The 17,896-nt window shown below is 44.1% G+C and overlaps 2 protein-coding genes across 6 annotated transcripts; both read left to right on the top strand.

Moving 5' to 3' along the window:
• The first annotated feature begins 2,282 nt into the window (after positions 1-2,282).
• On the top strand, positions 2,283-9,711 carry LOC111069047. Of its 3 annotated transcripts, none has more exons than XM_041595836.1 (9): positions 2,283-2,423; positions 3,146-3,217; positions 4,007-4,812; positions 4,952-5,136; positions 6,335-6,514; positions 6,589-7,558; positions 7,687-8,108; positions 8,184-8,511; positions 8,583-9,711. In XM_041595836.1, the coding sequence occupies exons 3-9, from the start codon at positions 4,698-4,700 to the stop codon at positions 9,191-9,193; spliced, it is 2,811 nt and encodes a 936-aa protein (XP_041451770.1). In that variant the 5' UTR covers positions 2,283-2,423; positions 3,146-3,217; positions 4,007-4,697; the 3' UTR covers positions 9,194-9,711. The 3 variants fall into 3 exon arrangements, with proteins under 3 accessions (XP_041451770.1, XP_022214620.2, XP_022214619.2); XM_022358928.2 differs by having other exon boundaries at positions 3,146-3,358; XM_022358927.2 differs by lacking the exon at positions 3,146-3,217.
• A 1,796-nt stretch (positions 9,712-11,507) lies between these two features.
• Positions 11,508-17,166, top strand: LOC111069049 (endoplasmic reticulum chaperone BiP). Of its 3 annotated transcripts, none has more exons than XM_022358929.2 (3): positions 11,508-11,801; positions 14,300-14,446; positions 14,567-17,166. In XM_022358929.2, the coding sequence occupies exons 2-3, from the start codon at positions 14,322-14,324 to the stop codon at positions 16,410-16,412; spliced, it is 1,971 nt and encodes a 656-aa protein (XP_022214621.1). In that variant the 5' UTR covers positions 11,508-11,801; positions 14,300-14,321; the 3' UTR covers positions 16,413-17,166. The 3 variants fall into 3 exon arrangements, with proteins under 3 accessions (XP_022214621.1, XP_022214623.1, XP_022214622.1); XM_022358931.2 differs by lacking the exon at positions 11,508-11,801 and adding an exon at positions 12,579-12,609; XM_022358930.2 differs by lacking the exon at positions 11,508-11,801 and adding an exon at positions 13,916-14,008.
• Positions 17,167-17,896: the final 730 nt, after the last annotated feature.

Here is a 17,896-nt window from a genome sequence, read left to right as displayed (position 1 = left end):
AGGATATTCGTCTTTTAGTTCTAGTTCTTTTGTGTAACCTCTTTTGCACTTTACACAATTTATGTTATTATTTTGGTCTGGTGTCAAACCATCGAGAGCACTATCGATAGTATCGATATTTTACTGCTAGTCTCTACTATCGACGGTTTTGTGACAATCATGATAGTATCGAGCTACGCTTTTGATATGTTTGGATTGGCTGCTATAAAACACGAAGACAAATTTGTAAAAAATTCGACAGGTGGCATCTAATTTTTACAATGGACAAGTTCCTAAAAGGTTTCAATGGTTTTTTAATAATTATTTCAGCCCGATACTGTCACGATAGTATCGATTGTTTTTTCAAAACATTCAACGTTGATATTCCTCGATTTTGATATTCCGCTTAATATTACTAGCAGGTTGGCCCTCTCAGCCCTAAAAGAGAAATTTTATCTAATTTCTCAATGAATTTTGTTTAGGATTGGCTAGTTTTCAGAACTAGTTTTAATGGGATTGTTGGGATAATAGGGTTCAAACAAAAACGGCCAAAGCATAAAACGTAAATGTTGACTAACTGTGACGTCAGTGTTGCTGGTCAACCAAGCTTCTTCTATGCGTATGTACTTTTGTATACCTTATTTCTTTTAATTGATGTTAAATGTTTTGTTCCAAGCTCCATTAAAGCATTATTTATGATTTGATCCTAGATTGACATGTTTTTTACATATGTTTGCATATATTTGTGTTATATACATACATTTTTCCCGTTTCTGATACCTATTATTGGAACCCGTGAGCTGCAAAATTTCGTTTATATCTTTAAAACAGAGACTGAGTAGTTTCTGCATTAATTGGAGCCTGAAATTACAAACAATATCTCAAGTCCACAATATCCATTTTCCCAGGGTATGCAGACTGTTGCTCATTCCGTGCCAAAGTTGCACAACAATGCTGCTACTTCATTTCCCCATGCTGCTGAATTTTTTCCCATACAAATCAAATGTATCTTACGGGAACGCGTATGGAATGACGCAACAATGAATCTTTATTCCATATGGGAACAATTTCAGCAGCATGTTGCCACACCACGAAAATGAGGGGAAAGTCTCCACAAAAACACTCTATTCTCCACTGAAAAGAGAACAGTCTCCACGAATTGAGAGCGAATTTTGCAAACTCTCCACGAATTGAGAGCAAATTTTGCAAACTCTCCACGAATTGAGAGCAAATTTTGAAAACTCTCCACGAATTGAGAGTGAATAATATCGATATTTTTATGCGATAAGTGGAGTCTGGCGGTCATTTTGAAGCGTATCTTAATATATAAACAAATAAATTGGAACTTGATTAAATAATATACCGTAAGTATTCTGAAGGACACGAAAAGATGCGTTGATATTCCTAATATTCAGTTTACTATTACCAGCTAGCTGGGACTCTCAGCCCTAAACAAATAATTTTATCCGATAGATACATACATTTTTTAAGAGATTGGCAAGTTTTCAGAAGTCCTTTTTATTGGATTATTTACATATTAAGGTTCAAACAAAAACAACATAAAACGAATTTGTCGTCGTTTTGTGGCGTTGCCAGACTCGTGCAATTCGTAGTTGCTGCGGGCTGCCATACCGTGATATTTTGTGATATGAAATTCGTCAATTTTGATATTCAGTTTAATATTACTAGATAGTTACATAAATTTCCTTCAGGATTGGTTAGTTTTTAGAACTCTTTTTCATTGGATTGTTTACATATTAAGGTTCAAACAAAAACGGCCAAAGCATAAAACTTAATTGTTGACTAAATGTTCCGTCAGTGTTGCTGGTCAACCAAGTTTATTCTATGCGTATGGATTTTTGTATACCTTATTTCTTTTAATTGATGTTAAATGTTTGGTTCATGCCCCTCGTTGTGCTAACTCCCCCTGGACAATACAGTCGCAGAGTATAACTATAAAGGTATTATGGAGAGGTGGCAGTTCGTGGTGAAAAAATACTAGAATTGGATGTTTGTGTTCGGTATTTTTAACGACTGATTTGTGGAAACATATCGCAGATAGTTATATTAATTTTATTTGTTCGGCTTTTGGTTATTTAAATTAAAATTATAGCTGCAACTTCAATATTTCAATAGCAATAGCTACATTCCTCTGCCATCCATACCATCTCTGGCCAAGCTCTAGCTGCCAGGGTGACCGTTTAGGGTATATTATAGGATATTTTTATGTCGAAAATGAGTTTTACTATATTTTGAAAATGTTATGGTATATTTCTGAGGGTAAGGCGGGTATATTTTATTGATAAATCCGCGGTCACACTGCAGGCTGCATTAGCGGCAAAATAATTTTTTTCCCACGTTAAATTTCGCGTAAAGTTCTGTGGCACAACTATTCAGCTGCGTAGCAGCAGACGGAGCGCAGCTTAGCTTTTCCCCAACAACGGGTTAGTTTCAAACTACGTTTTAAGCTTTAAGTTTCCAAAAGGATTCAAACGCAAGCATCCTATTCGGAATCCACATTTTTTTGTTGTTGTTGTCAAGAATTGATGTGCAAAAAAGTGTGTGTGCTTTCGTGTGTTTTTGGTGTTTTGGTGTTTTTCGGCAAAAAGAACAAGAAAAGTGTCCAAAATTATAGAACAGGAATTTTTTTTTATTTGGGTCAAATCTATTTATTTATATACGAAAACGTATATGCAATATATCTGCGTGTGTATGCGTGCTATCATCCGTTTTTTTGCGGTCCTTTTTCTTTCTATACTTTCATTTCGTTTCTATTGCTGTTGCTTTTGTTGTTGAAAACGCACGCGCCTCTTTGTATTTTTTGTGTGTGTTCTTACTCTGCTGCTGCTGCTGCTGATGTTCCAACTACGCCACCCACGCACCCACCCCTACCCACCCACGCCGGCGAAACTTATTCAATTTATTTATAAATGTTCATTTATACTAAAGAAAACAGCCAAACAACAAACAAACGTCAATAAGTCTTTAAACAAAATAAAAAGAATGCAAACAAAAAAAAATAAATAAATACTTGTCAGCGGCAGTGTGTGTTTGCACATATTCGTTTGTGTATGTGTGTGTGTTTGTGACCTTCGTGCAATCATTTTGGTTGGGTTGGTCGAGTGTTCCAATTAGAATCGAATCTCTTGCAATCTCTCCCTTGCAGAATGTGCATCCCGCCCCAACAACAACAAAAAAAGGAATCGCCAAGAGCAGCAAAAAGTTACAAGCAAAAGAGGTGGGCGAGTGGAACAAGAAGAAGGACCAAGCGAGAGGTGTCGAGCAGTGGCAATAAGAAAGTGGCTCAAAAAAGCAAGTGCATCGAAAAAGAAGTGTGGAGAGGGTGGAGAGCATAAGGAAAGAACTCAGAATCCTCGGGGTTTGTAATGCAATCAGCGTGTCCAGGTGTCAGTCCATTATGTTCCATATGTTTGTGTTCTTGTGGCGAGGTGGCCCCGGGATGCACTTTGCGCATAATTGAATTTCCTCTGCTGCAGCAACAAGCTTTTACGCAGTCCTTTTTACATTTCCCCCCCACCCTCTTCCGTTATACATATTGTATGTTGTCAGATGGAGTCCTCTACTACAGTTAAAGATACACTCCTGGCTGTCAGTTGGAAATGCACTGATGATTCTCTTACTCTTTTTGATCCTCAATACTTTCTCTTTAGAATCAAGTTTGAGACGAATTTCGAATCTCTTTAGCAGCACTTAATGAGGCTTTCTCCTATCCGTTTCACAGTTGCAAATCCACTGATTAGATTGCAATGATCGGATGAACTTCTCTCTCTCTCTCTTTCCGTTACAGTCACATTTAATGGCTGATCCGTTACTCTTTTTTTTACAGTTCCACTTATAAAAAGTTCGTTTCCCCTCGTTTTTCTTTTGTTCTTTGGACTAAAGTGCTCTTCTCCCTTATACTCCGTATCCCTACAGTTTTTCCAAATTACATTTTTATTTTTACTTATCATCAGATCACGATAATTTCCCCTCTTTTCCCTATCATACGCTCTGCGCTCTCTTTCAGTTGACAAGAGCCCAGCCACCAGCGCCACAAAGTGGGATCCCAGAGGCAGAACAGCCGCCGCACTGTGTTAATAATATTGTAGCCACGACAAACACCTCACACATACACCACATCAGCACACCCCGCAGCAGACACCGCACGAAGCAGAAGCAGTAGCAGTAGCACCCACAACCGCAAACGAAACTACAGCCAGAGATACAGATAAAAATACGTTCTCTTTTAGCCAATAAGTCTAGTCAACAATTAGACCAAATGAGCACGCACCTCGAGACTAACAAGCAGCACAAACTAAGCCAAAAATAAAAGGAGAGTAAACACAGACACACTCACGTACCCACAGAGAGAGTAGAGACACCCCCACACACAGAGAAAGAGAGAGCCAGAGCACAGATAAATAGTGAATAGAGGAAGCGACTAACATAAAATAAGGAGGGACAGGGAAGAGCGACTGACTCCCACAGACAGAGAAAGAAGGAACGGAGAACCAACAGAGCAGAGCAAGGGGAAAGACAGATCCACAGATCTGAACCTATGGATAAAGGAAGATAGAGAGAGAGAGAGAGACTCCCACACGAGGCATAGAAAGAGATTGAAATAAGCGTAAGAGAAGGAGCTTTCTCCCAAAGAGAGATCAAGATCAGAACACCCCCATACACACACAGACAAACGGAAGAAAGCAAATTCCACCAAGATGCGGGTCGTGGCCATGGTCAGTGGCGGCAAGGATAGCTGCTACAACATGATGCAATGCGTTGCCGAGGGCCATGAAATCGTCGCCTTGGCCAATCTCCATCCCAAGGACAGAGGTGAGACCCAGACCCAGACCCCATTAACGCAACATTTACCATGAAATATGCCCACAACTGATTATTGACTGATACTAACTCCCGCTATCTATTCTCCCGCCTCTTATCCCTCTCTCTCTCTCTCTTGGCTCATCCGCAGATGAGCTGGACAGCTTTATGTACCAGACAGTGGGCCACATGGGCATCGAGATACTGGCCAATGCCATGGGACTGCCCCTGTATCGGCGCGAGACCAAGGGCAAGAGCATACAGACGGGCAAACAGTATGTGCCCACCGACGATGACGAGGTCGAGGATCTCTACAGTCTGCTGGAGACATGCAAGGTGATTGATTGATTGATGGATGCAGGATGGGAATGGGAATGGTGAAGAGGAGCTCGTCTCCCACTTTGTTGTGCACAGATTGAGTGCAGCGATGCCCACCCTTTGGTGGAGCTGAACGAACTGCAGTTGATTGTTGACAGCACAGCTATACCCTAGAGTAGGTCAGGGCTTACACCGCAGGGCTATAAGTGGGAATCCTTAAGCTCTGAGCTATCCATTTTGGGATTGTAAAGATGTAAGAGCAGCCGATTTGCAGGATTATTCCCTTAATCAACAATATCAGATATCAGATACCTAAAGTAAAAATGGGGCCAATCTCTCAATTATTTCATTTATAAACATTTTTCTCTTTGATCATCTGGTAGACGGCACCTTATGATTTATATTGTTTGGATTGTAATTTAAGTCACATTTCAATGGGAAAGAGATAAACAAAAGTCGGCAAGCGTTTGAAATCGGATGAATTGTTTGTCGTACGATTTTTTAAGATTTTCCTTGCCGTAACTGTGTGGCAGATTGCAATGGGGGAAAACAGATGATCTTTTATGAATATCTAGGCTTCAAATTACGTGCAAAACCAGTGTTCCCTTTGTTCTGTTTACAGAATGGAAAAATCTATGCAGCTAGTATTAGTAGTTGGAAGGGTCAGATTACTTCGTAGAAAAACTACAAACGCACCATACCCACCGGAAATCTATACGACGGCTGGATAAGTTTATTGTGCAAGGCATTTGATTTCAATTTAATTTTAGCTAGATAGACAAAGTCTAAAACTTAAACTAACCTGATTAGGAGTTAGAACTGTATCCTCTTTATGGGTATTGTTTATTATTATGTCATGTCCTTAAGTGCACCCCCGTTATTCGTGGGTGCAAGTGTAACAACAACAATAACAGCAGATAACAGATAAGAGCAGTAATTGGATGGAATACTCGTATTGAGTTGCGGAAAGTCGTTTTGCCTTTGCCGCTAATCTTATCTCTCTCGATTCGCGGGACTATCGCGCAGCGGAGCCAAGCTGTTGTCGTGCACGTGAACATAAACAATAATAATAATAATAGTAATATTATAGTATTATAGATAGAGGAAGAGTGGCAGTGGCAGTGGCAGTGGGCAATGAACAGGAGGGAGATAGTTGGAATTTTGTGTTGCATTTAGTATAATTCACTTCCCCCCTTCCTCCCCTCTCACGAACTAGCACGAACTTCAGGTGGATGCCGTGGCGGTGGGCGCCATCCTGTCCGACTATCAGCGCGTGCGCGTCGAGAATGTGTGCAGCCGCCTTGGTCTGATATCGCTGGCCTACCTGTGGCGGAGAGACCAGACTGAGCTGCTGCAGGAGATGATCGACTGCCAGGTGCATGCCATTATCATAAAGGTAAGCCATTAAGTGGTGGCCGCTGGCACAGCTCCTATTTCTCCATTCCGAACCCACATCCGCTTGGTCGACAGGTGGCTGCCCTGGGACTGGTGCCGGACCGTCATCTGGGGAAATCGCTGCGGGAGATGCAGCCGCATCTGCTCAAGATGCGCGACAAGTACGGTCTGAATGTGTGCGGCGAGGGCGGTGAATACGAGACCTTCACGCTGGATTGCCCGCTCTTTCGGCAGCGCATCTCCGTTGAGGACTTCCAGACGATCATCAGCAGTGCGGACCCCATCTGCCCGGTGGGATACATCAATTTCACGAAGCTAACACTCCAGCCAAAGGAGCCGGGCAGCTCGTCCGCCGGCGGCGGTGGTGGCGGCGGCAGCGGCACTGATGTTGTCTTTGTCAAGCGCTCCCTCGACTATATCAGCGACCTCAACGAGTCGACGTACAGCGATCTGAGTGATCCGGACTTCAGCGAAACGGAACTGGAGCTGATCGAGAAGGAGACGCGTCTGCGGGAATCGCTCAGCCAGAACGAGCTGATATCGCGCAGCAACTCGTTCGGGCGCCACCTGGCCACGTCCGCCTCCTCGCCCATACCCATTGTCACGAAGAGCGCCAGCGTCGACGAGCCCATACCGACGGCCAATTCGGCGGCGGCATCCACTGCTTCCCTCATGCTGCTGACAGCGGCGGCATCGTTGGCCAACAATAATCAATCGGCCACCTCGGCCTCGGCCAGTGCCCTGGGTTTAAGCGGCAGCTACGCGAGCAGCACCCAGGGCAATCCGCTCGGCAGCAGCACGGCCGCCGTATGCGGCTCGATGTCGCTGGCCATCTCCTCGCTTGGGCTGAGCGCGACCACATGCCATAATCCGTCTGGAGCTGCTGGGCCAGGGACAGGGCAGGGGCCAGGAGCTGGCGGCATTAGCAGTGTCATGACACAGCCGCCGAGTCCAATGAAATACGAGAGAGAGTTCCGTCCATTAGCGAACGAGGCCAGAGCGGCCATCAATGCCAAGGGCTGGATGTGGCTGGCCGGCATACAGGGTATCATATCAATCTCCTTCTACCTATCCACCCACCCCCATATCATTTCCCCCACCCCACCCCGCCTTATCCCACTGCTGTACCAATTGTGATTTGCTAATCTGTTTCCGCTTCTCCCCCTGCCACAGGCTGCGACTCTGAGGGCATGGAGCAGGGCATGCAGAGGGCCCTCGACATATTGCAGGCACTGTGCACGAGCAAGGGCTACGACCTGCAGGATCTATGCTACATTACGCTCTATGTGCGCTCCATTGCCGAGTATCCGGCATTGAATCGGGTCTACATGAAGGCCTTTGACTTTCACAATCCCCCGACACGCGTCTGTGTGGAGTGTCCCTTGCCCGATGGCTGTCATGTGGTGATGGAGGCGATTGCCTATCGCCAGACAATTGGTCTGGCCAATACGGCCCATATGACAGTCGAGGAGCGTGATCGCGAGGGCGAGGAGACGGCCGCTGCGCTATTGAATGGCCGCCGCAGCACCATGCATGTGCAGGGCATATCCCACTGGGCGCCTGCCAATATAGGACCCTACAGCCAATCCACAAGAGTGAGTCGAATCGTGTCGAGGTCCCTCTTTGATCAATCATTAACGAATGTCCATTGGCCCTTGCCCCTTTTGCAGATTGGCGAAATCACATACATTTCGGGACAAATCGCCCTGGTGCCGGGCAGCATGACAATCATTGAGGGTGGCATACGACCGCAATGCAAGCTAACGCTGCGGCACATCAGTCGCATTGCCAAGGCCATGAATGCCCATGGGCAGCTGCGCGATGTGGTCCATGGCATTTGTTTTGTTACCCATCCCGCGTTCATTGGCGAGGCGCGACGTCAGTGGGAGCGGCGTACCACAAATGCCATTATGGACTACATTGTGCTGCCCGCCTTGCCTAGGGAGGCGCTTGTCGAGTGGCAGGTCTGGGCCCATACCCACAACGATCGCTTTGACTGTAAGTGTCTGTGTGTGTTTTGTTTTTTTATCTGTCCAGTTATCTGATCCCGGTATACAATTTGCATTTAGATGAGGAAACTGGCTGTTCGGTTAGCGATTATACCATCTCGATACGTCGCCGCTGGAACTATGAGAACAATTGTGCGGCCATTGTCTGCTATGTGTCCACCGGCCTGGCCTCGTCCACCACACAGTTGACGCAGCTGAGCGACGATATACTGGGCAACCATTGCCGCGTGGCGCAGTCGGTCAGTGCGGAGCATATGGATGAGATTCTTACGTACATTGTGAATCGTTTGCTCAAGGATTATCCCATTGCCAAGCTGAAGCAGCAGCCGCCGCCAGCACAGGCTGTCAGCGAGACAGTGGGCGGGACACCGCCCTCAACGCCATCGCTGCCCGGTGGGGCTGGTGGGGATCAGCAACAGCAGCAGCAACAGCAACAACAGCAACAGCAGCTGCAGCAATCACAGCAGTCACAGCATCAGAAGCCAGCGATACATCTGAAGCTATTCTATCAGGTGAATGCGGCCCCACCAACAGAGCTGCTGCTGCAGTCGCTGCATGACTTTCGGCTCAAGTGCCAGGATATGGCCACTATTGTATACACCGTGCTGCCGGCGTGCAGTTTGCACAACTTTAGTACGTTCCTGTCCATATGCGGTGTTAGGCATGAGTAGGAATTGGGGAGGAGTAGGAGATGGAATGAGAGTTGGTAAAGGAAACAATTTGCTGCCACCGCACTAAACAGAATTATATATATATACATACACGACTATACATATATATATATTATATGTATAATGGATATGTGTAAGCAGCTTGCCGTGTCGCCGCTTGCTTCTTTTAGTTATCCAGCGGATGCCGCATGCTGTCTATATTTTATCTCCATCACACACACACACACACACAGACACACTCACACCAAAAATTGTTTCGGACCAAAACAGAGGAAAGCCACATGCTTGGAAAATTGAATTGGGATAAACGGATCTATGCAACTCAAGAGTTTCAGCAAATTAGCAACAACAACAAAAAAAAAAATTAAAATAAAATCATTAAAAGAATTCAAAAATTAATTGTACAAGCAGAACCAGCAAAACAAAATACAAGAAGAAAGGAAAGGAACAGAACGGAACGGAACAGAAAAGCGCCACACACTTTTTGTGCACTCATATTGCCCAGAACTGTAACTGTAACTGTAATTGTACTCTTATATATATACATATAACGTATTAACAACTGATCGTTTTTCGATGTGCTTTTCCCCTCCATGCCCGCCTCCCCCCCTCCCATATGCTCCAACTTTTATACATGTGTGTATACATTCTATGTCTAACTCATTTTCAATTAGCAAAAACTTTTTGACCAAAAAAAAAAAAAACAAAACAAAAAACATAAGAAACAAAATGAAACGAAGATATTGTCGTTGAGCTTTAATGAAGAACTATTTCTATATGCATATAATGTCTGGCCGATTGGATGATGATTGGTGCCCACCCCCCCTCCTCTCCCCCCACACCGATTGGACCATGTCCATTCCACTTTGACTATCCCATAATAATATTTGTCCAGAAAACGAAAACAAAAAGAAGAGGGGACTCGCGCGAATCAAGTAAAAATTTGCCATAGATAAATTACATTTTGTTACACACTTTTTTTTATAAATACATACATACATACATATATATATTATTATGCGATTAGATACCAAAATTAACGAATAGAGATTATTGAATGTGTTTTCTTGTGGCTGTAGCTATACCTTGTCCTGCACTCTACCCACAAAAAGAAAACTGAATGATATGATACGCCCCCCTCTCACACACAACACACACGTATGATAATGGAAATTGAAATGGTTTTTGGGGTTTGGCAAGAACCCCGACCAGAGCTTGGCAACAGATACTTTTTTGGTCAAGAGTGGGGGGTGGCGATTGACGATGCTGATTCGTCATTGGTCTATGATTATTACATGCTCTATGTATTGTTATGAAAATATATTGATATTGATTGAGTGTCATTACAAAAGTCAAGAAAACCAAAGGAAATTCTGGTCGTTTTATTTGCGGGCACAGTTCACTCCCGAGCTGCTCTGGCGGTTTCGTGAATGTTCAAGAGAATTCCCAGAGACAACCAGTCCAACATCTTATCGCTTCAAATATGTATGCGAATTATTCTGCACTGATTTGAATAAAACGGAATGCCTAAAAAATGTTGAATGTCTGAAAATATCTAAAAGAATGCCAAGATTTTAAAATGTCTCTAAATGGAAAGAAATATTTGAAGATTTTAGTTTAAAGAGAGAAGTTTGAGTTTAATAAATCGCAAAAGTATTCTGCATTTTTAGTTAAAATATGAAAAACAAAGTAATGCAAGACAAAGGGGCTATACAGTTTTGAGAATTGTGGGAAAATTTCAGAATATAATAGTAATAGCAATTGCAATATGTACATATACCCGAATTCTAGGGACATTTCCTTTTTCTATTCCATGACAGTTTTGAAATTTTCCCAGTAAAATGCTAGCGGTAAATAATATCACGCTGCTGCCCTAGAGTAACGGTAAACATAAATATGCGATCAGCCCGATAGCGGTGCCTGGCAACAATTCTTCTGTAAACATCATCATCGTAGGATAAAATTTGGGCAATGTACACGTCAGTAATCGCGTCTGTCAGAGTCTTGCCAACGGTAAACAGATATTTGCATCAGGCAAACATCGGTTTCACCTCCATTCGGCAGCCGAATCACGGCCAGCCATCCCAATCCACCCTCCCCGCTCGCACTATACGAAACCGAAAATGTTTGGCTAAACATTTGGAGAGGAAAGTGGTTCGCTCTCTCGCTTTCGTGCTCAATGGCGAACTTTCCAGTGGGTGGGGCGGAGACGACGCCGCCACCGCCAATCACATCTGCTGCATGCACTGACGTGTCGCACCACGTCATTGTGGCGCCGCATAAATAGCCTGCGTCGCGGAGAGCGAGAATCAGTTTCAAAACAAACGTCAGCGGAATACAACATTAAGCACAAGAGACAAAAGACGCGACAAAATCGTTCCATTGGAATCACAGAAATAGTGCGATCAAAATACAAGAAAATTCCAAAAAAACAAAAGAAAACTGTGACTAAATCATACCATTTACAAACAAAATATAATTCCATTAATTATATGAAACCAAGCCAAAAAGACAACAAAGAATAAACCACTTAGTAACGGAGCGCAACAAAGTGACAATTAATTTATAATATTTTTTTTTGTGCAGCAATTAGTTTAATTTAGAAAAAGTAAGTACGAGCGAAATCAGTTTTTTGTTTGAAAATCGGTTTGTACAAACAGACGTTCTCCAATACTGCTTCGACGCAGTTTTGCACTGACGTGGCCCAAAGCTGTATGTGTGTGTTTGTATGTACATATTCATGTGTGCCTCCATAAAAGGTGCCGGCACAGGAGTCAGAGAACAGAGTTATGTTTTAAAACTCCATAATGAGTATAAAGTCAGGTTTATTTGGAGCATCTGGCTGGTTTTATACAGTACAATTGTTCATATTTTCAAAATATTTCGTATATAAACATTTATATATCGATATTAGCCGGATTAAGTCAAGAGAACTATCGATTGTCGGTTCCATTCTTCGGTAGCATATGGATTACACAAATTTGAATACAAAACAAATAATAATAAGTTTTAAATTGAAAACCGAATGATATGAGGTCGAAAACGCTTTGTTCTGTATGATACATATGTTAATACACCCCTCTCTGAGGATAAATATATAAGCCCCTCGATAGTGCAGCACTGCAATCGATAGTTCTCCACCCACACCTACTAGCCGGCACGTCAGAATTTTAGAAATAGTTCATCGGAAACAGTAATAGGCTTAACTCAAGTTGCTCACCTGTCTAAATAGAGCGGTATTAGGTGAGTTAAGTTCGTCTCCTCGGTATATTTACGGTATATTTTGAAAATGAGAAGGTATATTTCGGTATATTTCTGAGGGTCGACAATATATGCTATCGATAATTCCGGTTCACACTGAATAGTTAATCGCAGGCAAAGGGTTCAGTTCAACTTTTAAGCGAAAATCAACTCATGTAAGTCTTAAAATTGCAATTTCTCAGTGCGAAAACTAAATAAGTGCAATAGGAATAGTGCTTATAATAAAGGAGAAATTGCAGACGGACAGCTGCAGTTCTGCCGCCATGTTGGCAAAAGGTGGCCCTGGTCCCTAAAAAAATTGCCACAGCAGCAGCCTGCAGGAAAACCAACACGTGCCCACAAATGATATATTTTGTAGAAATAGGCAAAGCCTGACTTTCGTTGCATTGCAACATATGCAGCTAACATAAACATATTTTTATTCGAGTATTCCGGCCGCTCCGGCTCTATGACGTGTGGCATTCCTGGCCGTGCTGTGCATAATTTACCAATTTATGCGCAAAGCCATGAATAGGCAGGCCTCTGGCGTCCGTTGGTGACGCATAAATTACATTGGCATAAGTTATTAACAAATTAGCCACAAAGTTCATTCACAGTTTGCACTTTGCAACTGTTCACATTCCATTTGGGCATGTCTGGAAACTCTGTGACGCAGGCAACCCCACTGACGGTCCCTACTTCCATATTTCTCGTCAATTGTTGTACCCAAACTCCTGTGGGCCGGCTACTGTATTCTTAATCAATTTTCTCAGAAAATAAGTATAAATTGTGATATTAATATTTGATCTGAATAGACTAGAGCGCCTGCGCTAACTTTATCGCTGTCTCTGCCGCTCCTCCTGCTTCTTCTGTCTGGCTATGTTGTGTGCGTCCATGCATGTATGTGTGTGTGTGTATGCCATTCAATCAGCTTTTTACACGTCATTTATAGCAGATTTAAAGCTTCCTCCACACATTGTGATCCGGCTCCCTCTCTTTGCTAAAGTACACGTCAGTGAAAAAGTAAAAGAAAAAAAATTGGTAGATAAAGCAGTCTGTGAGAGAGCGTGAGAGTAATAATAAAACAGCTGTGCAAATTCATTTTGTTAGTGGGCTTTGCCGGCCACAGAGACTTTCACCACATGAGTGTGCGTTTATTAGTGCAAATACATACTTTAAATACATATATACCTAGTTCTTATAGCACGACGTTTTTAGAAGAATAAAAAGAAACCAGTTTGACGCTTTCTTTGTTGCTCTCGCCGCTCACCAAGAGCCGGCTACTACTCTCCCCCTCTATCTCTGTCTCTCTCTCTCTCAGTCTGCGCTTGGAGATTAAGCAACAGAAAGAACCAGAAAAATGTTACACGTATACAAAAAAGTCGCCCCCCAATGTTACTGCGCTGCTTGCGTTGACGTTGGCGTCGGTCAATGTCAGTGCCGGCAGCAGAGAGGGGCAACACACGTCTTGAACAGCGCCTTACAGTTTACAGTTGTTGGCCAGTTAGCCTCCGAAGCAGACGTGTGTCTTGTTAATAAGTACCCGCATCGTTTCCATCGCTCGAAATATTTCAGGTAGAGACAGAGTGTGCCATATAGGAAGTGTACCATAAATTCTTATAGGCCGTCACTGACGTCGCCGTCGCTCAGTGCTTAAGTAGGACACCTAACGGTACCTGTTGACACTTGTTGAAATCGACATCGACGTCAGCAATTTTATTCTCTCTCTGTGCCTAGCATGCCTGCGTGCGTGTATGTGTTTGTGTGCCATCTAGTCAGTGTGTTGACGTGTACAAAAGTCAAGCTTTAGGGAATTATTCAAATAAATACTAATCGCAGATTATTTTCACTCTCTGTCGCTTTCAGTTTATTTTGAAGAATCTTCAAGATGAGGTTATGTATATTATTGGCTGTGGTGGCCTTTGTCGGCCTCTCGCTGGGCGAGGAGAAGAAGGAGAAGGACAAAGAACTGGGCACCGTTATTGGCATTGATCTGGGAACCACATACTCTTGGTAGGTATTCCATATTCCTCGTTAAAGCCTAATTCGTTATGTCCTCATTCCAATTCCATCCCATTCCAATTCCAATCGATCGTTACTTATGGCCTCCTTTTGTCCTTTCCACTTATGCAGCGTTGGCGTTTACAAGAATGGACGCGTCGAGATCATTGCCAACGATCAGGGTAACCGTATCACTCCCTCATATGTGGCCTTCACTGCCGACGGCGAGCGTCTGATTGGTGACGCCGCCAAGAACCAGTTGACGACAAATCCAGAGAACACTGTCTTCGATGCCAAGCGCCTGATCGGTCGCGAATGGTCCGACACAAATGTCCAGCACGACATTAAGTTCTTCCCCTTCAAGGTGGTCGAGAAGAACTCAAAGCCGCACATTAGCGTGGACACGTCGCAGGGCGCCAAGGTGTTCGCCCCCGAGGAGATCTCTGCCATGGTCCTCGGCAAGATGAAGGAAACCGCTGAGGCTTATCTCGGCAAGAAGGTCACCCACGCCGTGGTCACAGTGCCGGCCTACTTCAACGATGCCCAGCGTCAAGCCACCAAGGATGCTGGCGTCATTGCCGGTCTCAATGTAATGCGCATCATCAACGAACCGACTGCCGCTGCCATTGCTTACGGCCTCGATAAGAGGGAGGGCGAGAAGAATGTGCTGGTGTTCGATCTGGGCGGCGGTACTTTCGATGTCTCCCTGTTGACCATTGATAACGGCGTGTTCGAGGTGGTGGCCACCAACGGCGACACTCATTTGGGAGGCGAGGACTTCGATCAGCGTGTAATGGACCATTTCATCAAGCTGTACAAGAAAAAGAAGGGCAAGGACATCCGCAAGGACAACCGTGCCGTGCAGAAGCTGCGTCGTGAGGTGGAGAAGGCCAAGCGTGCCCTGTCCGGCTCCCATCAAGTGCGCATCGAGATCGAGTCCTTCTTCGAGGGCGACGATTTCTCCGAGACTCTGACCCGTGCCAAGTTTGAGGAGCTCAACCTGGATCTCTTCCGCTCCACCCTTAAGCCCGTGCAGAAGGTGCTCGAGGATGCCGACATGAACAAGAAGGACGTGAACGAAATTGTGCTGGTTGGCGGTTCCACTCGTATCCCCAAGGTTCAGCAACTGGTCAAGGACTTCTTTGGCGGCAAGGAACCCTCTCGCGGCATCAATCCCGATGAGGCCGTAGCCTATGGTGCCGCCGTCCAGGCTGGCGTTCTCTCTGGCGAACAGGACACAGATGCCATCGTTCTGCTTGATGTCAACCCATTGACCATGGGCATCGAGACCGTTGGAGGTGTGATGACAAAACTGATTCCCCGCAACACCGTGATCCCCACCAAGAAGTCGCAGGTATTCTCGACCGCCTCAGACAACCAGCACACCGTCACCATTCAGGTTTACGAGGGCGAGCGCCCCATGACCAAGGACAACCATCTGTTGGGCAAATTCGATCTGACTGGCATCCCACCAGCACCACGCGGCATTCCCCAGATCGAGGTCTCGTTCGAGATTGACGCCAACGGCATCCTGCAGGTCAGTGCCGAGGACAAAGGAACCGGTAACAAGGAGAAGATTGTCATCACCAACGACCAGAACCGCCTGACGCCCGAGGACATTGATCGCATGATCCACGATGCTGAAAAATTCGCCGATGAGGATAAGAAGCTCAAGGAGCGCGTCGAGACCCGCAACGAGCTGGAGTCGTACGCCTATAGCCTGAAAAACCAGATTGGCGACAAGGAGAAGCTGGGCGCTAAGCTGAGCGATGAAGAGAAGACCAAGCTGGAATCGGCCATCGATGAGTCGATCAAGTGGCTCGAGCAGAACCCTGATGCCGATCCAGAGGAGTACAAGAAGCAGAAGAAGGACCTCGAGGCCATTGTCCAGCCAGTGATTGCCAAGCTCTATCAGGGCACTGGCGGTGCTCCACCTCCAGAGGGCGCCGATGATGCCGATCTTAAGGATGAGCTGTAAGGCGGCCGCAGCGCCACCCCCCACCACGATGGATAGAAGATCATTTCAGACTGATAACACAATTATGTAACTTAACAACAACCACAAACAACAAAAACAACAACCAGAATGAACAGCAACAATTACTACTACTATTATTACACCCGGCCGACACCATACCCGCTCCCCGCCCACAAGCATCAATTCGACCTTTAAGGAAAATTCCAAAATTAACTTTTATTCTTTTTTTTAGTTTGTTCTAAGCTCAACAATTTTGAGTATTTTTTTTTTTTGCAAAACTAAGAAATTTAATCAGGATTCCTGTGTGTTTCCTCGCATTCCGCGTCGCAGGCCCGCGAACCCCTCTCCAACACATCCGTAATTATGTAAAACTGTACATTTTTTTAATATACATATAGACATACACATAACTGTAAACCCCGGAAATCGTCACAGAGATTGAGAGGGGGAGGATAGGTAAAGCAAATGAAAAAAATGTTATATGTATAAGAGAGAGGAATCGAGAAACGAAACGACGAATGAGAAAGAGAGCTGCGGGGCAAAGCAAAATAATTCGAAGACAATGCAAAAATAATATAAAAATAAATACATAAAAGAAAGATAAAATCGTAGCAGTGGCAGCCGCAGGATGCAGTAGCAAAAACACCAACCAGCAGCCAGGCAATAGCAGCAACATAATGGATTCTTCGATTTTACGAAGAACTTTCTAATTTATTTAAAAATAAAATAAAAAAAATTGAAAAAGTAACAATCATTGATTAGTCTTTTTACTATAGGCGGCTACTGTGGGGACCCAGGGATACTTGGAGTGGGGAGAGGAGGATGATTAGTATCCACAACAGACTATGAGCCATGTTCCATGGAACCGCAAATCAAAAATTTTACTGAGATGATTTCACTGTACGAGTAGGTGTGACGCCTTTATCCATTTCTTGGTACGCAGACTGAGTCCGTCTCGGGGTCTAACATTTGTACAAACTGAGATCATTTTGGCTTCCTGAATAAAACAGTGAAATCTTGAGGAAACCTCAAATCTATTTTTTGACGTGAAACAAACATTACTTATCAAAAACGGTTAATTTACTACAAAACTTTGTCATTTTAAAAATAAGCTGATTTTGTTGGGAGGTGGTCACCTACCAAAGAAAAATAAATCTTAAAAGAGTAGCTTACCATTAAAAAAAAAAATATTATGAAAAGGCAAAGTTAAAGGAGATTAAAAATTTGTATCCTGGCTAAGTTTTGCAAGTCTGGTGGTTGTACTCGCACTCTGGAGTCTAGAGTTGGTTGACCGCTGGCATTGTTAAAGCAAAAGTTAAGTTTTTTTTTTATGATCTTCGGCGGTTATGGCCCGTTGGCTAGGCAAGAAAAAACTTTAAATAAAATATGTTGTTTGATTTTTGGTTTTCATCATTTTATTGTTTTCTTCTCTTTTTGTTTTCTCCCCCTCATCAATATTCTTTTTTATCGGATTTTATCTCTCA

The sequence above is a fragment of the Drosophila obscura genome, unplaced genomic scaffold, assembly GCF_018151105.1.
Source record: "Drosophila obscura isolate BZ-5 IFL unplaced genomic scaffold, ASM1815110v1 contig_84, whole genome shotgun sequence".
In the NCBI taxonomy this organism is placed as follows: domain Eukaryota; kingdom Metazoa; phylum Arthropoda; class Insecta; order Diptera; family Drosophilidae; genus Drosophila; species Drosophila obscura.
This window is presented reverse-complemented; position numbering and strand designations above follow the sequence as displayed.

Coding starts and splice junctions, on each gene's coding strand:
- LOC111069049 (XM_022358929.2), top strand. CDS start 14,322: ATGAGGTTATGTATATTATTGGCTGTGGTGGCCTTTGTCGGCCTCTCG. Junction 14,447..14,566: donor CTGGGAACCACATACTCTTG/GTAGGTATTCCA, acceptor CCACTTATGCAG/CGTTGGCGTTTACAAGAATG.
- LOC111069047 (XM_022358927.2), top strand. CDS start 4,698: ATGCGGGTCGTGGCCATGGTCAGTGGCGGCAAGGATAGCTGCTACAAC. Junction 6,515..6,588: donor TGCATGCCATTATCATAAAG/GTAAGCCATTAA, acceptor CTTGGTCGACAG/GTGGCTGCCCTGGGACTGGT. Junction 8,512..8,582: donor CCACAACGATCGCTTTGACT/GTAAGTGTCTGT, acceptor ATTTGCATTTAG/ATGAGGAAACTGGCTGTTCG.